At 37.0% G+C, this 23,192-nt stretch overlaps 12 protein-coding genes across 12 annotated transcripts; 7 read left to right on the top strand and 5 right to left on the bottom strand.

Annotated features, from left to right (window-relative positions):
• Positions 1-258: 258 nt before the first annotated feature.
• SPOG_04506 (U2 snRNP-associated protein Lea1) lies at positions 259-1,485 on the top strand (the record flags this gene model as incomplete). Its single annotated transcript, XM_013166505.1, has 2 exons — positions 259-317; positions 539-1,485. The coding sequence occupies 2 exons, from the start codon at positions 259-261 to the stop codon at positions 1,293-1,295; spliced, it is 816 nt and encodes a 271-aa protein (XP_013021959.1). The 3' UTR covers positions 1,296-1,485.
• SPOG_04505 (elongin C) lies at positions 647-2,125 on the bottom strand. Its single transcript, XM_013166504.1, has 4 exons — positions 1,844-2,125; positions 1,743-1,791; positions 1,557-1,690; positions 647-1,509 (listed from the first exon to the last, which is right to left on the bottom strand). Exons 1-4 carry the CDS (start codon positions 1,947-1,949, stop codon positions 1,505-1,507), a joined length of 294 nt encoding a protein of 97 aa, XP_013021958.1. The 5' UTR covers positions 1,950-2,125; the 3' UTR covers positions 647-1,504.
• Positions 1,742-4,228, top strand: SPOG_04504 (uncharacterized protein). The gene has a single exon (XM_013166503.1). It carries the CDS (start codon positions 2,426-2,428, stop codon positions 3,752-3,754), a length of 1,329 nt encoding a protein of 442 aa, XP_013021957.1. The 5' UTR covers positions 1,742-2,425; the 3' UTR covers positions 3,755-4,228.
• On the bottom strand, positions 2,301-6,924 carry SPOG_04503 (carbohydrate kinase). The gene is made up of 3 exons (XM_013166502.1): positions 5,775-6,924; positions 4,231-5,736; positions 2,301-4,191 (listed from the first exon to the last, which is right to left on the bottom strand). Exons 1-3 carry the CDS (start codon positions 6,076-6,078, stop codon positions 3,785-3,787), a joined length of 2,217 nt encoding a protein of 738 aa, XP_013021956.1. The 5' UTR covers positions 6,079-6,924; the 3' UTR covers positions 2,301-3,784.
• On the top strand, positions 6,278-10,721 carry SPOG_04502 (RNA-binding protein Prp24). The gene is made up of 3 exons (XM_013166501.1): positions 6,278-7,222; positions 7,355-7,620; positions 7,672-10,721. Exons 1-3 carry the CDS (start codon positions 6,991-6,993, stop codon positions 10,204-10,206), a joined length of 3,033 nt encoding a protein of 1,010 aa, XP_013021955.1. The 5' UTR covers positions 6,278-6,990; the 3' UTR covers positions 10,207-10,721.
• SPOG_04501 (NatC N-acetyltransferase complex subunit Mak10) lies at positions 8,513-12,461 on the bottom strand. Its single transcript, XM_013166500.1, has 2 exons — positions 10,719-12,461; positions 8,513-10,680 (listed from the first exon to the last, which is right to left on the bottom strand). The coding sequence occupies exons 1-2, from the start codon at positions 12,438-12,440 to the stop codon at positions 10,249-10,251; spliced, it is 2,154 nt and encodes a 717-aa protein (XP_013021954.1). The 5' UTR covers positions 12,441-12,461; the 3' UTR covers positions 8,513-10,248.
• A 47-nt stretch (positions 12,462-12,508) lies between these two features.
• Positions 12,509-14,712, bottom strand: SPOG_04500 (ARS binding protein Abp2). The gene has a single exon (XM_013166499.1). It carries the CDS (start codon positions 14,244-14,246, stop codon positions 12,672-12,674), a length of 1,575 nt encoding a protein of 524 aa, XP_013021953.1. The 5' UTR covers positions 14,247-14,712; the 3' UTR covers positions 12,509-12,671.
• Positions 14,713-16,017: 1,305 nt separating this feature from the next.
• Positions 16,018-18,755, top strand: SPOG_04499 (CENP-C protein). Its single transcript, XM_013166498.1, has 4 exons — positions 16,018-16,190; positions 16,290-16,600; positions 16,689-18,074; positions 18,120-18,755. The coding sequence occupies exons 1-4, from the start codon at positions 16,120-16,122 to the stop codon at positions 18,233-18,235; spliced, it is 1,884 nt and encodes a 627-aa protein (XP_013021952.1). The 5' UTR covers positions 16,018-16,119; the 3' UTR covers positions 18,236-18,755.
• SPOG_04498 (ribosomal protein subunit l44) lies at positions 16,105-18,887 on the bottom strand. Its single transcript, XM_013166497.1, has 2 exons — positions 18,540-18,887; positions 16,105-18,479 (listed from the first exon to the last, which is right to left on the bottom strand). The coding sequence occupies exons 1-2, from the start codon at positions 18,727-18,729 to the stop codon at positions 18,367-18,369; spliced, it is 303 nt and encodes a 100-aa protein (XP_013021951.1). The 5' UTR covers positions 18,730-18,887; the 3' UTR covers positions 16,105-18,366.
• SPOG_04497 (F-box protein Pof12) lies at positions 18,840-20,625 on the top strand. Its single transcript, XM_013166496.1, has 2 exons — positions 18,840-19,193; positions 19,239-20,625. The coding sequence occupies exons 1-2, from the start codon at positions 19,047-19,049 to the stop codon at positions 20,433-20,435; spliced, it is 1,344 nt and encodes a 447-aa protein (XP_013021950.1). The 5' UTR covers positions 18,840-19,046; the 3' UTR covers positions 20,436-20,625.
• Positions 20,626-20,760: 135 nt separating this feature from the next.
• Positions 20,761-21,511, top strand: SPOG_04496 (60S ribosomal protein L19). Its single transcript, XM_013166495.1, has one exon. It carries the CDS (start codon positions 20,851-20,853, stop codon positions 21,430-21,432), a length of 582 nt encoding a protein of 193 aa, XP_013021949.1. The 5' UTR covers positions 20,761-20,850; the 3' UTR covers positions 21,433-21,511.
• A 315-nt stretch (positions 21,512-21,826) lies between these two features.
• On the top strand, positions 21,827-23,023 carry SPOG_04495 (actin-like protein Arp10; the record flags this gene model as incomplete). The annotated part of the gene is made up of 1 exon (XM_013166494.1): positions 21,827-23,023. The coding sequence occupies one exon, from the start codon at positions 21,827-21,829 to the stop codon at positions 23,021-23,023; it is 1,197 nt and encodes a 398-aa protein (XP_013021948.1).
• Positions 23,024-23,192: the final 169 nt, after the last annotated feature.

The following is a 23,192-nucleotide window of genomic DNA, read 5'->3' on the forward strand; positions in this document are numbered from 1 at the left end:
AATAAATTTTCATAGAAAAGACCCCATTCAAAAGTTATAACCATTACAGTCAATCTTGGTTGAAAATAATCGCTTCAATAGTAAATATAAGTGGCATCAGATATCTAAGTCGATAAATAGACATTTGTGTTTCACATAACCAGCTTGATGATTCCTGGGAAGCGATACCAATTCGATTTTCGCAGACCGACCATTTTAAAGAAAGTAGTTTTCATTTTTTTGTGCAAGCAAAAAGGATTCCTGTGAGCGTCAAATGTCATGTATGCTAGACAACCCTCTAAAGTCCTCCAGACTAAGCTCTCTCACATAACCTCTCAGTAGGAAACAGTTTTTCCCTCATTCTCTGCAGTTTAGTTGGTGAAAGACATTTGAATTTAGTGTTTTCTTTCATTTAAAAATAGTTGGATCAATATTAGAAATTGAGAGAAGTCATAACGACATATTTCCTAGCACTGCCAATAAGGCATATTTGGATTTGCTTTTAACGGTTTTTAAAGGTTTCACATTGCATATAAATATTCTATGCGTTTGAATGCAGAATTTTTAACGCAGGTTCCTTCATTTATCAATCCTTTGAAGGAATCCGAATTGGATTTAAGATATGTTTGCGTTTGATCTGGTTTTATGCAGAATTACTAACAAAAGTTACAGGGTATCAAATTCCATTAATTGAAAACTTGGGTATTCTTCGAGATACCAATGATAGCATCGATTTTACCGACAATGACATTCGGTATTTAGGAAACTTCCCACGTATGAGACGTCTTCAAACCCTTCTTTGTGGTCGAAATAGAATAAGCACGATTGACCCAGAGCTTGGCAAAGTGTTACCCAACTTAAAAATCCTTTCGTTAGCCCAAAATCATATCCAACAACTGGCGGATTTAGATCCCTTATCTACATGCACCAGACTCACTCATTTGACTTGTCTCGATAATGCAGTTAGCCAAAACCAGTATTACAGATTATACTTAATATGGCGAATTCCGTCATTGCATATCTTAGATTTTGAGCGTGTCCGCGAAAACGAACGATCTCGAGCTCAAGAAATGTTTGGAACTGTGGACCGTCCTACTGAAATAGCTGCATCTATCATGGGGGTTAAAAGCCGTGTATTTGATTTGGGAACTCTTGTACAGTCATCGAATACAGATACGAATACAACCGTTTCCACCGGCTATGCGTTAACTCCCGAGGAGAAAGAAAAAATCAAAGACGCAATTAAACATGCTTCTTCAATTGCTGAAATTAACCGATTAGAGGCTATGCTTTTAGAGGGAAAAATACCGAAATAGGTTGATCAAGACATCTATTCAAAAAGTATTCTTGCAATGTCTTTATACGAATTCTGAATAAAATATTTTATGTTTCTTGGATTCTAAGTTATGCCTTAAAGTACTACTGTTTGTAGTCGCATAAATAATCAACTGAAAAAAAAAATAACAAAACTTTTGAGGGATCTACTGAGTAACGGCTCAGTTATTGACATTCACAAGTAAAGTTTCTAAGCTACTCAAGTTAGCACAGATAGAATGATAGTTCAACTTATAACTTACTGTCCAAGTATTCTGCAGTGACCAATAGTTCTAGGACCATTTCTGGAGGAATGTCAAACTTGGGAACATCCTGCTGATTCTTGTGGCGATGATTGTAATGTAAGTATTCGCAAACCTTTTCTAAAAGTGAACCGCTAGAATCGATTTTGTCAGATACCTCCTTAAAGACGTTGTAAAAATCCGTACCGTATATCAGGGAACGTACACTCGTTTTTCTGGGCTTCAGCAAATACACCTAGCATAATTGTTAATCAACTCCCGTCAGAAAAGAAAAAATAAATCCTTGCCTTCATTCAGAATGGCTTTTATGGTTCCAGATATACAAGCAATGTCTTTTCTTAAAATAAACTCAAAACCATCACTGGAAATTAGTTTGACATATTCTTCTGACATCTTTCTTTAGGTTTCGTTATAGAAGTAAGAGGATTCGCGTTTCTTTGCAATTCTTGTAAAAGTTGTTAAGTCCAAAATCCAAAAATCAATATAAGATAATCAACTTCCAAGAACAATTCTACGATCATTCAAAATTCAAAATTTGCTTAGTTGGATAAATAATTCGTGCTTCTGTGACATATTTTCATTCGAACAAACATTTCCTCAACAGGGATTTTACTATTTTCGAAACTTTTCTCAATGGTTTAAGCAGATTACAAATAAGTGAGATTTAATTATGTTTCATTATAATTTCATCTGGCTAAAGCAATAAGGATTGTTTGTTTGTTGTGATAATTGTTTTTGTTTACCGTTTACATACAAGAATCCGATTATTCTACTTAGAATACAACCAATTCCTTGTTTATTACTTTCTACAAACACGTCTTCTAAATTCATATATAGATATACTTGAAGCTCAAGCTTGTAAGGTCAATATGGATCAACAAGCAAGGAAAGATACCCCGATGTATAACTTTTCTCATCCAGCAGCTGAAACTGATGTAAACTCCAGTATTTTTCAAAAAGCGTTTCAACATTTAAAGCAGCTTTGTATGGCCTGTTCCACAGGATCTGAATATATCGATAGTGACTCTGAATACATATACAATCCAGATATGCCTAATGAGCATAACGAATTGGGTTTTGAGTCATCCAACTTTTATAATGGCTCATTAACATCAAATAGCTTCAACACCTCTGTGGAAGCACTGAGTCTTGATTACTCCCTTAGTATGCCACATGCAGACACGCTTTTGAAATTAAGCAACATATCTACGACAGAACAATTTGCAGAGGAAAAAGGCTCTATTATTCAAAGAAAGGAAGAAACAAAAAGGATTAAAGTTCCATTTGCAAAGGGATTCTTCAGTATCCTATACGGCACATCTCGTACTCCTTTTTTGCATGCACAGTACGCAGATTGTTTTATGTCAGACTCTGAGGCTCCTATATCAATTGAAATCGACAATGAAAATGCAAAAAAGAGCATGAAGCTTGCAGAGAAAAACTTTCCGGAGGCTTTCGAGCAATTCATCAATTTCTTAAGAGGGCCTAATGTGCCTATGTCTGTTCTTCTTCATCATATTATGCTCTACGACTTATATTCTCCTAGGCTTAAGGACGCGATTTGGGAGACTGTAGGAAATTACCTCCAGAAGATGAAAGGAAGCTATGGATATACGGACTTGCATGTCAAAGTAGCACGATATAAACTTACGCACCCAAGATTTATCATGATCCATCCTGAAGAAATCTTTTGTGTTTATAATAATCCTGACTGGGTTTGTGTTTCCAACAAGCATTTTCACTGCAATATTCACATTCAGCCTATTGTTAGTAACGCTATGAAAAGTAGTGACGACCGAATAAGAGAAGTGGCTTCAAACTGTCAAACTCCAGTTGAATATGGATGGCTAACTTTAGGACTTGCTTTGCGAAAGAAGGCTGCTATTTTCCCCATTCATGCCTACTTGAACTGTAAAACAAAGTTATATGATGAGTCCATGCCTCCTTCTTTATTGTATTATTTAAAAGAAGATGAAAACACCAATACCTCAAACATTGAAGAAATTATTAATTATATGTATGAAATCTTTAATGCAGAAGCTGCTCTCTGTGGTTCTCTGAACAAGAATAAGGATAACATCAATGCTTCAAAGGTGGAGTATTCTGATCTTGACGTTGACAACATTAAACAAGGAAAAGGAGAGAAAGTCATGAATCCATTTGAGCCTGAAAACGTTGCTCCCGTTGGCCATCAGTAGAACACGTTTTTAGCTGTTTATATCATATTATTATTCATTCATAAGGCATTTGATTTCTTCATTAACGGATAAGTTGCTTTGTAAGCTCATACTCGCTGCTTTTTGCGCATTGTTTATCGCATTATCCATTCCTTTATTTCGAGATAATAATGCTATCAGAACTCCAACAAATGTATCTCCTGTACCATTTGCATTGATAGGATCTTTAATTAAATTTGGGACTGGATAATGTTTTATGAGTACCTTGCCGGGTGTACAAAGACTGCTCGAATTTAATGAAACGCCTTCAACTTCATCCGAGCTTACCAATAACGCTCCATTTGAACCTAATTTAATAATTATATTTTTAGCAAACGGAAGTATATGTAGACACTTTTGCAAAATTCCTTTTTCCGTCAGTTCTTTGAACCCAGCTACTTTTGACAATCTTTCAATCTCTATGACAATTAGTAAACAATCAGCATATAATCACGTACGTGTATAATAGGAAGAAGTTATTCCATAGGAATTAATGGCAGCCCACCATGTCTCCGTATCACACAAACCTTGCTCTTTGACAGCTTCAAAGAGTATATCCAGCTCAAACAAATTCGGTGTAAGGTAATCGACTGAAGAATTTCTAAATACATCGATAATTTTGATTGACTTAGGGCCACTGGTTGGTTCGAACACGATTTTTTGAAAGTCTTTTTTATGAAGTGTAATATCATGCATTAGGGACGAGGAAATATTACCATCAAAGCAAATGTAGGAAGACTCACCGAGAGCTTTTTCTAAGTCTCTATAGGCCAACTCTTCCATAATTGACATGTCAGCACCCGCTAAAAGGAGACTTCCTTGAGGATCATTGACTGCTGTATATGAACATGATGTGAAATCTTCTTTCTCGATCATTTTATACTGTAAATTAGATTCACAAAGGTAAGATAGAATAGCTGTCGTAGGAACCGAATTGCTGCCTAAGCAACTAATTAATTTGGTAGGAACTCCCATCAACGAAGAAGCAATAGCAATATTATGAGCTACCCCACCAAAACTTTGCATTGTACGACACGGGTGTGAAGTACCCAGTATTCCGGAAGATGGGTTACCTTTGAGCGTCAATATGGAGTCAATTGATACACTTCCGATTGCGACCACTTTTGGTGATTCGCTTACTGGACTTTCCAATGTTGCACGCGGTAATAGGGTATTCGGTTTAGGAAATGTATCCGAAAGAGATGTATTGGACTTGAATTGATTCAAGGGAACGAATGACCTCTTTTGCTTTTGTGAAGCCAAAGATGAAGAAATAGAAGCAGCAGCTCTTGCGTTGTTTAAAACTAAATCAATATTCGTACTTAGACTTTTTCCTTTGGTCAAATGGTACAGTTGGCCAAGAAGAAAGGGAGTTATGTCTTTACCAGAAATTCCTTGTTCTTCGCATTTTTTCAAAGATAAATCGATAAAGGATTCCATTTCTTGGTAGTTTAAGGAGCACCTCTTTGGGGTAGGGACTGCAATAAGGGTACCGCATTGTAGATTAAGTTCCGTGTTTTTATAGAGTAAACTTGCAATCTCTTCGGGAGATTGTAGGCACAGTGGGCTTTTAAAAGAAGACTCTCTAGAAAAGAATGCAGGAAAAGAAGACTTTTCAGGCCCCATAGTTACTACAGGAACTCCTTGTGTTTCCAAGACTTCCAATGTTTTGCCAATATCCAATATACTCTTAACACCAGCGCACACGACACCAACTCTAGTTCGCCCTAACTCAATTAAATCTGCCGAGATGTCCATTGTAGTTTCAGCGCCTCTGTGAACACCGCCAATCCCACCGGTCGCAAAAACGTCGATTCCAGCTTTTTCAGCTAAAATCATGGTCGAAGCAACTGTAGTTCCGCCATTCAACTTTTGAGACGTAATATAGCCCAGATCTCTACGAGATACTTTGCGAGCAAGTTGACCAATTTTGGCCAGACTCTGTAATTCTGATTCTTCCAAACCTTCATCACGTAAGAGAGTGCAAAAAATACTTACATACCTATTGAACACTTTCCATCAATAATTGCAATTGTAGCAGGAACGGCACCAGATTTCCTGACTGCATTTTCAACTTCCAATGCCATTTTCTGATTCTCCGGATATGGCATCCCATGCGTAATGATTGTGGACTCTAAAGCAACTAATGGAAGCCCATTTTTTAGAGCATTCGATACTTCTTTCGAATATGTCAAAGATGAAAAGTTTGTCTTTGCTAACTTGGATCCAAGGCCTAGGCTTCTGTTGAGACCATAATGAAATCCACTTTTTATAAAGGACGTTAAATGCCCAGTGTAGTTTTGCATATGTCAAACAGTTGGACTTCTAATCCTCTTATGGAACAGAATTTTGCAACTACGGATTTACCTAAATAGATCGATCTTGTATTCTGTTTTATTAAATCACAAAACACTTTACTTGCGAAGAAAGTTGAACAGATCCCTTGATGTACCAGTTGTATACTGGGTAGAGAAAAGGACAAGTTAATGGATACTTGATGAACCTGGTTGGCAGAAAAGAAAAAAACTGAAAGCAATAGAAGAGCAAAAGAAGAAACTAACTGAGAGTAGAGATCTATAAGAATGATATAAGCTATTTCTAAAAGCAAGACCGCGGATTCAACTTGGAGTCTTCTTTGGGTCGACAATCGGGAGAATCACCTTGTTTTGTAGAGTTGAATAAAGAAGCATAAAAGTTTCTGTTGGTGCAAAGAACTCTATGAAATTCCAAGATATGATACTTTTTTCAAAATGAGAAGGAGATGTTGGAAAACAACAATGTCGCTTTTTTTCCGTCTACAGCTATTTTTCTCTGGTCTTCCGGGTCTATTTCTTATCTTTTATAAAACCTTCAGCACTGTCTGGTTTTTTTTGAGTTGGTTCAAACAATGTAAATAAACATGAAGCCTCTAAAACTTCGTCGTTTCAGACATTTGTAATTTTCGAATAAACTATTGCAAGGAATTGAAGAATTAATTAATACTTACTTTGGGAATAGCCAAAAGCATGGCGTACCTTAGAATATCGGTTGCTTCTTTAGAGACAATCATCAACATCTCCAGCCCTTTTAATTTCTAGTAATCGGAAGAAAGAATAAAAGTCGATTGTATCAGGGATTGACCAGTACAAATCATAACCCTCTATGTATTCTCCTATGGCTCTTCTTTCGTACCTTACCTCAGACCAAACACCAAGTGAAACCACATTTGAGGAAAAAGGATGAATTCATCGGGGAACCTGGAACATGGAAGTACAAACATGGAAATGGATACAACAGTATCTTCAGAATCGAAGCCTTCACTCGTTTCTGAATTACTCGAGTTCACACTTCAGCATCCCTACAACTACGAAGGACATGTGAAACTCATAGAAGAACTAAAACAACATGGACTGAAAGATGATTTGCATTCTGCTAGGAAACGATTTCAGAGCCTCTTTCCTCTTTCTGAAGGTAAGTAGGGGTGAGTATGGACATACCATTCGATGTTATAAGTCTTATAATATTGTGGTTTTGCTATTGAAATACGCTCTTCATTCAATTTAGGAAAACTGTTAGATTCATTCGCTAATTATATGCGTTTAGATATATGGATTGAGTACTTGGAGGACGAAAAAGCAGTGTGCAATACTTTACAAGACTACGAACGAATTATCGGTTTGTTTGAAAGTGCAGTTAAAGATTACCTCTCGATTCGTCTTTGGCGACTATATTTAGACTTCTTATTAACGCTCGTTGATCCGAGCACATTTTCTTCTCAAAATGCGGAACTACAAGACGTGGTTTCTTTGCAAGATGTCCACGCATTATTTAAAAGAGCATACGAAAGTTGCAAATACCATTTTAGTCAGGTGAGTGAGTGTGTGGACTTGAGTCAGATTGCTAATGTCGATTGAATATAGAGCCAAAGAATATGGGAACAGTATTTGGAGTTTCTCGAAGAAACAGGTGAAAACTTATTTGAAAATGATCAAACTATTTCCTTGCAAGATAGGATGTATGATTTTTATGTTGAAAGATTAGAAATACCTCACAGTCAAATTGAGGAAACATTTTCATCTCTTTCTTCTTTCGTCACCAAAAATTGGTCGCAAGATGAGTACGAAGTCATTATGTCGAACACAAATAAAATTTATGAGATGAATTTGTCAAAGTTTAAGAAAATATATGATAATGAATTGCAACTGAGTGCTTCTAATCATTCCCTGGAATGCTACATGGATCTCCTTAATATTGAATCAAGACGAAGCACCTCTATTCCTTCATATATTGCTACACTGTATGAAAGAGCTATATGCTTCTACCCTCTTGTAGGTGATCTATGGCTTGAGTACTTGGCTTGGGTGAGCAAACCTGATTTTCCTCCTCAGGCTTTTGCGATTGCAGAACGTTCGGTTCGAAACTGTCCTTTTGTGGGCAGATTATGGGCCATAAAGCTTTTATACATGATCGTTGTTGGATTATCTAATAATGCAATCCAACAAGAGAAAGAAACTTGTCTACAGATGGGTTTGCTTTCTGGATTTGATGAATACTGTGCCTTTTTTTCTGAGTATCTTAAACTGTGTATATATATCTCTTCTAATGAACTAGACCCTGTGCTTTATATAAAAAATGAGATTCAAGTCATCGAGAATTTTATGCACCATCATTTTCCTGGACTTCGAGACGATAGTTTGAGAATAGAAAGTGCAAAAATCAATTTATTCATTTCCCTAAATGACTATGAAAGCGCTGAAAGGTGTTGGAATGGACTACAGAAAGATTTTCAAAAGAGCACGCAGTTCTGGATTATTAGATACACGGCTACTTCACGATACAACATAGAGCTAGCTATTGATTCTTTGAGAAAAGGTCTGTACAAGGATGTCGACAATCCCATGCTGTTATTTCAATTTTATGAATCAGTCGTTACACTTAATCATGATTGTTTTACTTCAATTTCCCAGTTTTTTGACGTTACGCAAGCGAAAAAGCTATTTGTTAAGAGGAGCCTTACTTCTCAAGCACAAAACCAAGAAATAATTCCCTCGATGAAAGAGGTTCAAGAAAAACCAACCACTTCACCTGACCATGCCAAAAAGCGAAAACCGACAAATGGCGAGGATATCATAAAAAAAACAAGGCTCCCAGAAAAGCATCGAAACAGAGAAGAATTTACTATTTTAGTCAGTAATCTTCCGAATGATATCAGCGAGAAAGAATTGCAGCAATTCTTCAAAGGCTGCGGCAATATTTTACAGATATTTATTTACGATGATCAAGAAGGAAAAAAAATAGCACAGATTGAGTTTTCCGAAACTAGTGAGGTTCTTGCTGCTAAGACCAAAGATCTCAAACAAATTAAAGGACATGAAGTTTCTATTCAGATTCATGTTGATACCACCCTTTATGTTACAAATTTTCCGCCTACTTTTGATGAAAGCAAAATTACAGATCTTTTCACAAAATATGGCCGCGTTGTGCAAGTTCGTTTTCCAAGCCTAAAATTCGACACAAACAGGCGATTTTGCTATGTTCAAATGAGCACCCCGGAAGAAGCCCATCATGCATTACAGCTACACTCTACGACGCTTGGAAATCAGTATGAATTGAAAGTGTTCATTTCGGATCCTAACAAAAGCGGAGCCAGAAGTGGGGCTGTGTACGAGAAAAGAGAGCTTTATTTAACAAACATTGATTTCAGTATTGATGAAAACCAGGTCCGTAATTTTTTTCAAGACTATGGCACTGTAGAAAGTGTTCGATTACCTTCAAGGGATTCTAAGAGTCACATGGGATTTGGTTATGTGGTTATGTCTACTAGTACGGAAGCCGATAATGCTTTGAATGCAGCCGGGAAGGTTTTGGGAAAAAGAGTATTAAATGTTGTTATATCCCAGCCAAAGAAAGCTATTAACAAAGAAAAATTAAATAAGGATAAGCGACCAACATTTACTAAATTGCTTAATAAGAGTACAGACGATAGTAAAAGCCGTCCGACAACACTTAATCAAGTTCACAGTAAAAGCCTGGGAATTATTAATGTCGATCAAACGATTAATGAAGCAAGATTAAGGTCTATTTTCGAACCTTATGGAGAAATTTTTAGAGTCGTTTTACATCCTGAACATGAAGGCGCGATTGTTGAATACGCCGACATACATAACGCTGGTAAAGCCGCACTTGCCGTAGAGGGTATGAATTTAAGCGGTCGAGAATTACACGTTACAACGGTGAACGAAATGATGCATAACAACCCAGACCATAATGAAACGTTGATTCCTACACCACGTCCACGAAAGGCTAGTGCGAGATTAGGCATTCAAAAGTTTCAAAATTCCAGGAACCAGGCTGAAACTGAAAATAATGCAAAGCACGATAATGAGGATGCAATGCAAATTGATCCTCCTAAGACTAATGATGATTTTCGACGATTCCTATTCAAAGGTACTTGAAAGGGAACACCGCTAATATTGTTCATTTTAAATTCTATGGTATTAGTGCATAACCAAACTTGGAAGAGGTTTGCCATAAATATTCTCGAACTTCACTTGTTTTTGCGGATTTTGATAAAAAGCTTGAAGCGTAGCAATATTTGCTATGCAGCAACACATTAAATCTTTCAAATAGTTTGTTTGTAAATCAAAAGATAATTCACGTTGACAATTCTCCACTGGTGATTTCAGTACTTTTAACAAGGACTTCTTAGATTCTTCAAAAGATTGTAATGTTTGCTCCAGGAGTCCTTCTTTTGATAAAGACTGATAGTATTGAATATTTTTATTCAATTGAGAAATAGATATTGATTTCATCTCACTTAGTTTTACAAGTGGATTAAAGTGAGCTTTGAAATTGGATAAAATCACTTTTTCTTCCTTACTAAATAACGGGCAGGTGAAAACACCATATTTTAATAATACCAAAGACAACTGTTTGTTAGTAAAAATAACTTAAAATCGCCACTTACAAGAAAATATCCAAAATAAACGCTCTTCTTTGCTTTCAGTTCATCATTTAAGTAGTTTATAAATTTGTAGTTCAAGTTTTCAGGCTTTGCTCGGCCTAAAATTCGTTGAAGATGTTGTAAGTGTAATTCAAAAACCGAATTAAGATAAGAAAATAAATACGGCCATTGATGAGGTTTATGGAGGTCTTGCTCAAAAGAGGTGGTGAGGATTAACTCTATAATAACAAATTTTAAGTGAAGAGCAAAATCAGAAAAATAACCAACCACGACTTCGTCCATCGAAGCAAGCGAACTCAACTTTTCGTCTATAGTTTTTGCTTGTAAGTGGGCTATTACGCAGTCAGGAAGTAGATTAATTAAGTTTCGGCGAAAGCGACATGGATTATGTGTAGAAATCCTTACAAAATCTAGTAGAAAGCCAGCAAAATGACTCACAAAGCTCTCAAGCTCAGCCTGAATTTCTATACTCAAGCGTTCGGGCATTAGGCACATAGATTCGGGATCGTAAAATGAAGAGGGAAGGCAAGAAAATTGATGAGCGCAAAGCAAAAAAAAAGATATTGGATTATAGATCATACAGACACCACCTCCAGCCAAAAGAAACGTTTGTAATGATGAACGAACATATGGTTCAGGAACTCTATTTGAACGTGTGTTATCAATGCAAAATGACAATATAGACATAGGGGAGGCTGGCTTTTGGGTTCGCAGAACAATATTCATGTCGTGTGCAAAGTACTGCAATCTTTCGTACGCAGCCTTTAAATTGCAAGAAGGAACATTACGAGGAGGAGCAGTAACGATGAGTTGTGCTTGTACTCGACTATCCCAGAATTGCATAATGATATCTTCCCGAACATTATCCGTAACAAGCTGTAATTCATCAAGTAATTCGGGAGTATAGTGGCTAATATTATCCAAGCTTTCATGTATTTTTTGAATAGAATTTCTTTCATATATATGTAAAAGGGAAACGCGCAGCTGAAGTCGTTTTCGCAAATTTATGAGGATGTTACAAGGGCCCGAATCCTTCTTGATTTCGTTTTCGAGATACTGAATCCCTTCTAACAAAAGATCGTAAACTTTTTCTGCGGGATAAACTTCAAGGAGAGATAGTTGGTAGGAAAAGGAGCTCATGTCTTCTTCATCATACATATTACCGGTCAAGAATTCTCTTCGCACATAATCACAACATTTGATAACTCCCAACACATATGGGAAAAGGACTAGATCTGTTAATGTATCTAGCTTTTTTCGGGAAAATCCCATATCCTTAATTCTTGAGGTCGGAGTTTTGCAGATATAAAAAACATGCTTACTGCAGAGTATGCTCTCTGACATTGGAATGCCGTAATGCCAATCACTTTCGGCAGTAAAAATGCCATCCATTATTGCAAGCGTTTCTACAGGATTAAGACTTTTAGCGACATCTACATTCGTTTCAGAGTACTCGATCCCAGTATCCATTTTTGGATCCATAATCTCAAACGCACTAATAGAATCCAATAAGGTAAAACTAGGATCACAAATAAGCTGCTCTTCTTTTAACGTGTGAACCGCATTGAAGTAATCGGAGGTACAATCCACATATCCATCTCTATCTACACTTTTGTTATTATCCTGACCAGCAGGAACCTTGGTGAAATGATTTTGAGAAACTCCATCATAAAATAAAGAAGAAAAACTAAATTCAGGCATCATATCAATGGGATGTCCCTCCATCTACTAACTACGAGGTGTTGTAGTAGCTGATAAGTTTCAAGAGAAATTAACGTATTCGCTGTGTACACCGAAAAGCAAATAGTTAGAAGGTAAATGTAAATTCATTTTATTAGATATTAATTATTAATTGAAAGAATAGAAATTGATAAATAGCGAACAAAAACTGTAAGAATGTAAAGACTTCAAATGTTCTATAGAGGTAAGTAGATCACAGACTCTTAAAAGAAGAATCTAATTGAAAATGGCATTCATAACTTTCCGTTTTAGGTTTTCAATTTCATTGTTTTTTTGGCGTAACTCAGCATTCAGCTTTGCAATCTCCATTTTCAGTGTTGATACCGTGTCCAATGATCCTAATGTACCCACAGCAGACTTTGTCCTTTGAATGGTAGCATCTTTTAAAAGAGTAGGCTCAGCTAAAGCGTGCAAGTTTGGAGTTTTTTCGGCGTTGAAAGTATGACAAATGGTTGCACTAAGAGGTCCTTGATGGACAGACCAGATAAGTCTATCATTATTGGCTTCGATAATTTCAAGCTGCGAGGAAACGAGAGCAAGCATGGTATGGGAAATGTTTCTCATGCTGTTAATCCGTGAGGATGGAAAACTTGTAGGTACGTAAGTAGAGATTTCGTCTGTGTAACTATTTAGTAACTGATTCACCTTTTCTGTTGGTAAATGAGCTGCATGCGAAAATGCGGCTCGTAACATGGTATTTTGAGCATGCATTGATTTGTCAAATCGTTCGTACCAATTCGTATCTATGTTCAAGGGAATTGATACTTCGGAATTTAACTGTCTTAATTTGTTTCGAGCACCAGGGGGACGCCCTCGTTTCCGTGGAAGCCCTCTTTCTTGCTCAACAGCATCAACGTTCGCGGACCGAGACCAAGAGTCACTCAATGTTTCGCTTTCCTTTGGAGAAGTAACATCTCTTAATTCGTCAGGCCACTGCTGCCAAGTGTTGGTAGGGTCTATCGAGTCGGCAACGGAAACAGATTCGGAATCCCGAAAAGAAGTTTCATGTCTATTGGGATGGGATGTCGTTCTAGACAGCTGAGCCGCTTCATTCGATGACTCAAACATATTCGTACTCTGCGGAAGCGGTGAATTAGGAACAGTTGAAGGATGGTGTCGCTGATGTTGAACGGGATCAGCCGTAATGTTTTGTGAGGTAGGCATCAGAAGTGAGTGAGGACTAGGACAGTTTTGAGTTTCAGAATGGGTTACGAATCCGAGACTTTGGCTATCAGTCTCAAGATTGTGGTCCGCTGAAGGCATCCAGTTGGATGGAGAGCTTGAAGTATGCAATGCATTGATCGAATTATTATGATGAGGTACCAGACCCGCACGTAAAGCTTTAATAACCAAGTCATCATTTATATTGACACTAGATCGCAATTGAGGCTGACTTTCTGGTATTTCCAAATAATACTCATTCGGTCGATTCAAAAGATAATCAAAGAAAGCGTCCACGTGCATTTGATTCATCCATCGTTTCAAGCGAACAACATACTGTTGGATCTTTTGAGTAGATTGCTCATCTTTTCTTTCCACTCCTAAGAAACCAACCAATTTGGACCAGGAACTGATTACCTTTTGATGATACTGCCGAATCAACAAAAACAAGACCCAGATATCAAACTTTTGGCCCTCAGATTTTGGAATAGAGTTAAAAGCATTTGCCAATAGTCTTGTATCCGCTCCAGCATACCAAGGATTGCAACATAAACAGAACTGGCAGAACTTCTCGGTTATGTTGTCCGCATTGACATCAAGCTTGGAAGGCAAAAGAGCATAAAAATTCATAGTTTGTTCGTATATTACAATGTTGAGTTGCGCAGTTATGCCTAGTTTTTAACACGAATGGATTTTCGAAAATATGAAACCGCAAAGATCAATTTTTCCAAACAAAAAAGAACCAAAACCTCTTAAAGAGAGAATACCTATTAATAAACCAAATTATCCGTACCTTGAATTGTTTCCCGGCAAACCAGCTGAAATTTTTTGGAAAATAATGCTTGAAGAAAACATAAGAGCTTGATAAAAATAGCAGCAAGATTTGGTTCAACAAACGCTTCAATCTTTTTTCTTACAAAATGATTTCAAAGATGAAAAGAGCCATGTATTTGGTTGGCAACCTTCATTCGCTAAAGTTCCTATTTTGCAATTCCCCAAAAATTAGTCCAAAAGACTATAATGAAAAAAGGTACAAACAAAAAGATAAGTGAACCGTTATGATCTAAGGATAGAAAAAGGATCAGTAGGATGGAAAATGGTAAACAAAAGAAATGCTAGTCAAACGTAAAAAATATTCGCGTTTGTTACTTCTGATATGTCACTTGTAAAGTACCATGGTTAAACAAGTTTAAGTCTTTACGTTTCTATTCTATTCCTAAATAAAATAAATAAACAATAATAAATCATTCAATAGATATCAAAGTTGTCCAAACTTTGAATGCCTTGACGTGGATGCATCTAGGGTCGAAATTAATTTCAGGAAAGTCGTCCCCATTTGGCGTGGTTGTACTGCATATATGTGAGTTTTTGAAAGGCTTTATTTTCTTTTTTCTTGGAACCATCGATTTTCATGCGAATTTTAAGGAGCTGAAGCTTGAGTACTTTCGTTTTCGGGAAATAATAAACAAATATTTTGTTACAGTAATAATAATACGATACAGTATAAAAAATGCTGGTAAGCCATTTTTATTTATTGAACAACAAAGAATAATGATACAGATTAAAGAAAAAGTAAAAATGAATGAAGTCTTATAGAATATTTTGGTAAGCGAAATCTATCGAAGGTGTTTTGTCTCATAATAATCTGCTAGTTCTTGGGATCAGCATGCTATCACCAATTTATTCAGATTTTGATACTTTTTTCTTTTCTCCTTTTTCTTTAACCTTCATATATGTCCTTTTTCCATTAAAAAGGAGGAAACTTGTAGTATCATACTAGTGTTCTCCAGTGGTAAACAAACAAATGAATCCTGTAAACATGAATTGACTAGTCTTGGAAGCAGTTTCCTCTCAAAAGGCTTTTGGAAAAAAAACAACAAAGAAACATTTACAGCGCCTAAAAGGCGCGCTTACTGATTCTAGGGTCTGTTGAGCGTTGAAATTCATTTTCAGTTTCACGTTGAGGTGAATCTGAAAAGCTTGCTCAATACTATGGTTTTTACACTTTTGTTGATGACCTTCTTTCTCATTTCCATTATTTGAATCCTGAGAATCCTAATTTGCCGTTGGAATTATCGATTTTATATGTATATATTGTTTCGTGTGTCTTGGATATTGAACTTGGAAGTTTCTCGTTCCATGTTTCTATTTACTTTTCGCTTTAGTTTTCTTTTATAATTATTATTTCTATTGGTATAGTAAAAACCCATACTTGTATTCTACTGTATTCATATTATTAGACATCCAATTGTGCAAAATGTTGATAATATCCTAAACAAGCTAAATGAAGGCTATAAAAATGATGGGTATTAAAATTACGACTGTTTATATTACATTTTCAGTAAAAACCGAAAATAGCCCAATCTCATCCAAAGTCATGTAGACCTCAAGTCGCGTTCCTACTACACGTAAATAAGAAATTGAGGAATCATCGAGCAATTCACTTCTTTTTATGAAATAAACGATTAAATTCGTTTCGAATGTCTGAGTTTATAAAATTACAATGAATGAAGGGTCCAGTGTCCCGGTAAAACACAGAGAAAACCAATTTTTTGAAATTGGCGTTGTGGGCAGGTATTCTAATTGCTGCTAAATTTCTCACATATATCAATGATTTGAGAGATTATTTATTTAATATTTGTAGGACTGGAAATGTTTATTAACCAAGGATAGAAAAACTGGATTCACTGTTCCTCAAGATGTCAAAAAAGGGGCAGATGGTTTTGACGATATGGACGCGTATTTCTTGTCAGATGGCTCAATTCATTTAGAAGATGACCAAGAAGAGCCATCTAATCAAGAAATCGCACCAGAAAAAGCTGTACCGCTTGTTTCTCCTGCTGTTAATGAACAAAATCACGTTTCACCTGCTTATTCTCTTTCTAATTCATTTCAAGAACGAGACAATGATCCTCCGTCTTCCCCTTTACTAATGAACTCTAAAGCCTTACGAGCTAGTCGTGAATTTTCTGGGCCATTAATGGGTAAGTTTTTGCTTTCGCCTTTGGTTCAGTTCAATGCTTCTGAGACCAGGCAAACATCTCAAAAACCTATTTTCTAACTAGTATATAGCTTCAAAATCACTTTCTCGTTCTTCTCATTTATTTGATGAACCTAATGATCTTAAATATAGTCCTAACCATACCGACCTATCCTACCAAAAGAAACAAAATAAAATAGTGGACTTTTCGAGGATGAAGCAATCACCCGATAAAAACAACTTTGAGCCTCGAAGAAGTTCAGAGTTTCCAAACCGATCAGCTCCTTCGAATAGCAATCCACCCTCATCAGAGTTTTCCTTTAAAGAAAAACTACCTGTTAGCAAGCAAGTACAAGAACTTCGAAAATCAAAAGCCTGGAACTCTCCAAAGAAAGGTTCTGAAGTAGATGAAATCCGCATTCGTCCTACACACAAAGCGTTCCCAGCGACTTCACCTCCGAAACCCCAAGCACTGGCTTCGCAGACTCAGAAAATAGATGATATAATAAAAGAACCAACCCCTCTTTCTTCCCCTCATACAGAATCGGATTCTTCAGATATTCCACTCTCGCAAATACCCCGAACTTCAGAAAAAGTTCCAAAAATTGATCAAGAGAACGTACAACCTGAAGAAGATGGCACAGAAAAAGTAGTTAAAAGGCGAGGACGACCACGAAAACAGAAAAGTGAAGCCAACAAGGAAATTGATAGACCAAAGATTGAGGAAAAAGTCGAAAAGGAAGTACAAGAAGATAAAAAACGACGAAGAGGACGGCCAAAAAAGAAAGAGCTTTCTCCTAAACCTGAAAAAGTAAACGTTCAGGAAGATTCACAGGGCATATCCGATGAGGAGCCTCTAAATGATAACCAGGGAAATATTCATCAGATTGATGAATCTCATGGATTACGAAGGTCAAATCGTACCAGGATAGCTCCATTAGCCTTTTGGAAAAACGAACGCGTTGTTTATGAGCTTAACAAAAATAAAACAGAAACCCCAGCTTTGCCGGAAGTAAAGACAGTAATTCGCATTGACGATCCTGCCTCGCAACGCAGGAGAAGAAAAAAGATTCGTTCAGAAAGGCGCAAACAAGATACAGAAGAGCCACCCGCTACAAATGTGCCAGTCGAAGAGGATGTCAACGACTTAAGTCCATTCAATGAAGAAGTGAATTGTCCAGTATTGTCTTGGAACCAGAAAAACCAGAAAGTTTCAGAAACAAGGACAATTGGGTATGCCTTGCCGTCGGTTAAACTATATCAAATTCGAAACCAACAAACAAAGTTTGCGAGTTTATTCAGCGATCCGAACTTTTTTGGGGCAGGTATCCTGGAACTTCCTGCAGGCGCAGAAAAACCCGTGAAACCATCCAAACATAACCTTATGTCCTTTTGTATTTTACAAGGGTACTTAGAAATTATGGTTAATACGACAACGTTCAGAATGAGAAGGGAAGGAGTATTTATTGTTCCTAGAGGTAAGTGATTTTTCTACCTTTTCCAAGCTGATGCTAACTTTTCAGGAAATTATTATAGCATAAAAAATATCGGTCATGAGTTGGCTCGTTTATATTATACACAAGCAGCCGACACGTTAGACGACGAAAGACGGTATAACAAAGAAACAACTGTTAGATAATCTCCTGGGGTAATTTTGTATATAATGTGTATATATTTATCATCTAATTAGACATTTGTTTGCAATCGTCTCATGCTTTCTTTGCTGTAACTTGAAAACAATTCAAAATGGAATTGAAAATCAAGAGTAATTCACTTTTGAATCATGTCCTTAAATTTCAGTGTTCTACTATAACTGTCGATCATGTCGGTGAGTCTGTCAACATTAACCTTTGAGGAATCAATTGTCAGTTTTTTACCATCCTCTAAACAAATGGTTAGTAATTGAGATAAAAATTGAATGAACTATCATAGGGTGCACTTACTATATAAAACCTCTACAGTTGGGTTGACAGTAGAAGTTTTAGGGGCAAGATTGCTCGTCAAGAACATCCCGTAAGTTGACCTCGCATTCTCTTTATTTGCTAAAGTTAAAAGAAGTCTTGCGGATCGGCTAGCCTTGGAGAAAGGATTTAAGTTCGTTATCGATAATTTATTTATGAAGCCAAAAATCATTTTCTAACGCAATTTTCTGAGTGGAGAATCTTTCAATGTTCTTAAAATATCATATAAAGCAAGTTTCCTTTCTGTTTCAATCGTAAAAGGAAGTATTTGAATATTCAGCTCTGGTGTTCTGGGTAAGCATGTCTGAAGGCAATGTGTTGCTCTCAGAGACTTCCACTCATCGAATCCCAATTACTCCTTTTTCTTGGATTAAAAGTACTTTCGTGAAACATATTTATCTTTATTAAATATTTAAAATTTGAATTTTTGGGAAAGCTGCTTGTTTGTTTTTCATCTTAAGGTCAAGTTTTGGAGAACACGTTTTCATTATGAGTTTGAGAGCGAAAACCAAGAACCCAGCGAATATTTTTAGCCATGAAACGCTTCTTCATATCTTTGAAAGTCTATCTTCTCGCGACATCGTTGCATTGGAAAGGGTATCCAAAAGTTGGAAATCCATCGCTCAAAATTCATCCGTAAGCAATTTCTTTGGAGATGTATATTTGACTAACCACATTTAGGTATGGCATAATCTTTTTCTTTCAGAATTTGGCAAAAACCGCATTCGACGGAGAGCTCGAATTAGCAAGGCCCGTAAAAATTGGAAGAACGAATTTAAGAGTGAGAGTAATTGGAACTCAGGAAACTGTAAGAAGGAGGTTTTTTCACTCTCTAAAAATCAAAACATCTGTCTTACTAAGGAACCGGCGGATGAAGCGAAGTTTAAAGTTGCCCTACTCCATGAAGGACGTGTATACACATGTAATACGAAAATGCTCTATGAGTGGTCTTTTAATGAGAACAAAATGACATGTTTGAATACCATATCATTTCCGGAGGAATACAAATCTAACTCTCCTATTACCATGTGTGTTGATGGTGACAACTTTTACATAGCTTTAGAAACTGGAGCCGTACTTCATACAAAGCTTACTCAGAACGGGTTTAGTGATTTGAATAGTATCTTACATATAGATTCCCCGTTGAAATCTCTGAGTGTCCGACATAATTTGCTCTGCGGATTGACGAAGGATAAGTCATTGTGCATGTTTAAGAACAAAAGTCTGTCATCAATTTCTTTTCAGTTACTCGGAAAATTCTCTGTTTCTGGTGTGAAGGATCCTATTTCAATTCATATAGAACTTGATCTATCTCGCTCACGCAAAATACTAATCGTACAACTCGCCTACAGCGAATATGTGATTGCCCACGGATGGACCATTGGATTACAAGAATTTTGGATTACGGACTCAACAATTGTAAAAAATCGAGTCGGTCAACGTCAAGTTTCTGACATTGTTTTTTCTTCACAACCAGCGTCAGGCGTTTATCAACAGGGTCCTTATGTGTTAAGTTCCCATGCGGATAACACATTAATGCTACATTATATTTCTTCAGGCCTCGATTCTTCTCGTATTCAATGGGGCATTCAGCTTCGAGGACATGTATGTGGCGTGGAGAAATCTAAATTGTTTGAATGTGGAAAAATTATTTCTGTTTCTAGGAATTGTACTGAGATTTGTTTATGGGACCTGCAAAATTTTAGAGAAGCAGAAGAATTTCGGCCGTTTATGATAGAATCAAAACTGATTTTTAGCCGGTATATTCAAGATTATGAACAAAGCAAGACTCACGTGCAGGACATTGAGTTGTTTGACGATACAGTAATGATTACACTCTCAGATGGAAATGTTATGGCATTCCTTTTTTATGCTTAATACGCCCATAAGCCTGGAATGATTTTACCCCTTACATATCTAATTTATCTTAATTTACAGTTGAATGGATTCAATGGTTTAGATGAATAAATAATAAGTAATAGCTATAATCTGTAACAGCATATATTGATTAATTATCTCAACAACCTTGTTAGGATTTACTCGAACCGGAAAAGAGACTACATTTTATGGCAATACGATTGTTTATCTACATTTATTAGAATTCTCTCTGTTCTACTATTTTATTGCTTTTCATTTCGTTTATACTTTGCACATGATTTCTCATATATCAATTAAAATAATTGTAGCTTATAAATTAACCCTACCCTAAACGTGACTGTCTATATACCCCAAAAGAATTGGGCAAGACTACGACAGGTAGGACCGTCCGTCCACCAAAAAACAGCGAGAAAAAATGGCCAACCTTAGTACGCAGAAGCGCCTTGCTTCTTCCGTTTTAAATTGCGGCAAACGTAAAGTTTGGATGGATCCCAACGAGCTTAGCGAAATTAGCAATGCTAACAGCCGTCAAAACATCCGTAAGTTGGTTAAGGATGGTTTGCTCATCCGCAAGCCTAACTTGATGCACTCTCGCTTCCGCATTCGCAAGACCCATGCTGCCAAGCGTCTTGGCCGTCACACTGGTTATGGTAAGCGTAAGGGTACTGCTGAGGCTCGTATGCCCTCTGCTGTTGTCTGGATGCGTCGTCAACGTGTCTTGCGCCGTTTGCTTCGTAAGTACCGTGAAACTGGCAAGATCGATAAGCACCTTTACCACAGCCTTTACTTGGCTGCTAAGGGTAACACCTTCAAGCACAAGCGTGCTTTGATTGAGCACATCCAGCGTGCTAAGGCTGAAGCCAACCGTACTAAGTTACTTCAAGAGCAACAAGATGCTCGTCGTGCCCGTTCCAAGGCTGCCCGTCTCCGTAGAGCTAAGGTTGTCGGAGAGAAGCGTGAACAAGCTTACACCGCTGCTGAACAGATTGAGGAGTAAATGAGTGTATCAAATCTATCCTATAAAATAAGTTTTGTTGCATAATTTATTACGATATTAAACTATCTTAAACTATATGTTTCGACTAGTAACGTAAAAGTGAATGTGAATATGACGTTGGAGACAGTAGCACCTACCTGTGAATAGTAAGCTTATATTAAGCGTTTTCTGAATATTGATTTTCTGACTTGAAACTTGTGAGTGGATTAAGCTTCAACGTCGTTGCATTTCACGTAGTCTGCTTGAACGCTATAATTGTGTTTGTTGATTATCCCTTTGTCCTTACCACATTACCAGAACGGTTTATAAGTTATAGAGAATCTAATAAAAGCTACTGTACAGTAACAAGGGAACTAAACTGCTTGTTAGATTTAAAGTATTAAACAATTAAACTATGTCGACGCTTCTAATTCAAATAGATGAGAAATTGATGTTTTTGGGCATTCCAGAAGAAAAAAGCCCTCGCATACGACACTTATACAACAATAATAACTTTACTAACGATCTCGCAGATCAATTGTTGTATTCAATTATACGTCTTTGTTCAACATTGCCAGGAATAGTACTTCATAATACTTGTGTTGTTCTAGTCGTGGATCTCTTTTTGAGTAAAAAGGAGAGAGTATCTCTTTGTGAAGTTTTATTTTCAAATCTCAAAGTGAAATCGATTCTATGGATGTATTCAGCCCTAACCGCAACATTAAGTACCGGGTCCAAAGATGCACTGGTCATTGATATAGGGTGGTACGAAACAAAAATTATTCCTATTGCCGATTTGAAGATACTTAGCAACTTAATCCGTATATCTGATAAATGTATTATGTCGGTGATAGAGCACATGCACAATTGCTTAGCACTTTGCGCGTCCTCGAATTCAACACATGCGTCTCAGCGTGATCTTGTGCCTCTCCCATTCCAAACCTTTCTTTCATCCCTGCTCACATCTACAGTTTATTCCTTTCCTTCGGAGGATGTTCCTCACACGATGACAGCTCAAGAAATCGTCCATACTATTCACAATTCTCCAATGAGCTCAATGCCCTTCACATCGAAACCAACTCATCAGTGTCCTCCAGAGACAGTTCCTTTCTTTGATAACAACAGCAATAATTATATCAAACTACCATCTTGGATATCAAATGTTTGTTTAGAATCGCTTTTTCAAGGTACGGATCGCTTGCATTTAGACCTTGTAGAACAAGCCTTACCAAACCTTCTCGAACAAGTCATTTGCTCTCTACCCCTTGATCTCAGAAGGCCTTTATCAAAAAAAATATTAATCACAGGACCTTTGGCTTCTCTTCCGGGAATGTCAGAACGTTGGCAATCTGAGATGGTCACTAGAGGAATGGCTATACAATGTCTTCATTCACATATACAAACCCCGTTTCTTGCGTGGTATGGAGCTACTATTTCGTGGAAATCACAAATGGGTAATCCTAAAGGAAACAGTTCATCTGCTTTTTCCAAACCTGCTTTTAATAATTTACCTCCATCTCCTATGCTCTTCTCCTATTCCCAGTATTCTCGTGGATTACCCTTACCAGAATGGTGGTTTCCCCATAATCATGAAAGTGAACAGTCTCAGTAAACCCTTATTAAGGAACTATAAGCTTTCTTTTGATCGCGACACATTATATGACTTAGCGAGAATTATAGACGTCTACCGCCACACTAAAGGTTTGCTTGCCAGTCTTGTTTGCATTTTCTACGTGCAGAAAGCAATATCCATTCTTCGTGGTTAATTGCCCAGAAATCTC

Source organism: Schizosaccharomyces cryophilus, assembly GCF_000004155.1.
Source record: "Schizosaccharomyces cryophilus OY26 unplaced genomic scaffold supercont4.1, whole genome shotgun sequence".
Lineage (NCBI taxonomy): Eukaryota > Fungi > Ascomycota > Schizosaccharomycetes > Schizosaccharomycetales > Schizosaccharomycetaceae > Schizosaccharomyces > Schizosaccharomyces cryophilus.

Coding starts and splice junctions, on each gene's coding strand:
- SPOG_04497 (XM_013166496.1), top strand. CDS start 19,047: ATGAGTTTGAGAGCGAAAACCAAGAACCCAGCGAATATTTTTAGCCAT. Junction 19,194..19,238: donor CCATCGCTCAAAATTCATCC/GTAAGCAATTTC, acceptor AACCACATTTAG/GTATGGCATAATCTTTTTCT.
- SPOG_04499 (XM_013166498.1), top strand. CDS start 16,120: ATGAATGAAGGGTCCAGTGTCCCGGTAAAACACAGAGAAAACCAATTT. Junction 16,601..16,688: donor ATTTTCTGGGCCATTAATGG/GTAAGTTTTTGC, acceptor ACTAGTATATAG/CTTCAAAATCACTTTCTCGT. Junction 18,075..18,119: donor AGTATTTATTGTTCCTAGAG/GTAAGTGATTTT, acceptor CTAACTTTTCAG/GAAATTATTATAGCATAAAA.
- SPOG_04496 (XM_013166495.1), top strand. CDS start 20,851: ATGGCCAACCTTAGTACGCAGAAGCGCCTTGCTTCTTCCGTTTTAAAT.
- SPOG_04500 (XM_013166499.1), bottom strand. CDS start 14,246: ATGAATTTTTATGCTCTTTTGCCTTCCAAGCTTGATGTCAATGCGGAC.
- SPOG_04501 (XM_013166500.1), bottom strand. CDS start 12,440: ATGGAGGGACATCCCATTGATATGATGCCTGAATTTAGTTTTTCTTCT. Junction 10,681..10,718: donor TTTATTTTGGATATTTTCTT/GTAAGTGGCGAT, acceptor ACTAACAAACAG/TTGTCTTTGGTATTATTAAA.
- SPOG_04502 (XM_013166501.1), top strand. CDS start 6,991: ATGAATTCATCGGGGAACCTGGAACATGGAAGTACAAACATGGAAATG. Junction 7,223..7,354: donor CCTCTTTCCTCTTTCTGAAG/GTAAGTAGGGGT, acceptor ATATGCGTTTAG/ATATATGGATTGAGTACTTG. Junction 7,621..7,671: donor GCAAATACCATTTTAGTCAG/GTGAGTGAGTGT, acceptor GATTGAATATAG/AGCCAAAGAATATGGGAACA.
- SPOG_04505 (XM_013166504.1), bottom strand. CDS start 1,949: ATGTCAGAAGAATATGTCAAACTAATTTCCAGTGATGGTTTTGAGTTT. Junction 1,792..1,843: donor AAAAGCCATTCTGAATGAAG/GCAAGGATTTAT, acceptor CAATTATGCTAG/GTGTATTTGCTGAAGCCCAG. Junction 1,691..1,742: donor TGTACGTTCCCTGATATACG/GTACGGATTTTT, acceptor AATCGATTCTAG/CGGTTCACTTTTAGAAAAGG.
- SPOG_04498 (XM_013166497.1), bottom strand. CDS start 18,729: ATGATTTTTGGCTTCATAAATAAATTATCGATAACGAACTTAAATCCT. Junction 18,480..18,539: donor AACTGTAGAGGTTTTATATA/GTAAGTGCACCC, acceptor CCATTTGTTTAG/AGGATGGTAAAAAACTGACA.
- SPOG_04504 (XM_013166503.1), top strand. CDS start 2,426: ATGGATCAACAAGCAAGGAAAGATACCCCGATGTATAACTTTTCTCAT.
- SPOG_04503 (XM_013166502.1), bottom strand. CDS start 6,078: ATGCAAAACTACACTGGGCATTTAACGTCCTTTATAAAAAGTGGATTT. Junction 5,737..5,774: donor TGATGGAAAGTGTTCAATAG/GTATGTAAGTAT, acceptor TACGTGATGAAG/GTTTGGAAGAATCAGAATTA. Junction 4,192..4,230: donor AACTTCTTCCTATTATACAC/GTACGTGATTAT, acceptor TAATTGTCATAG/AGATTGAAAGATTGTCAAAA.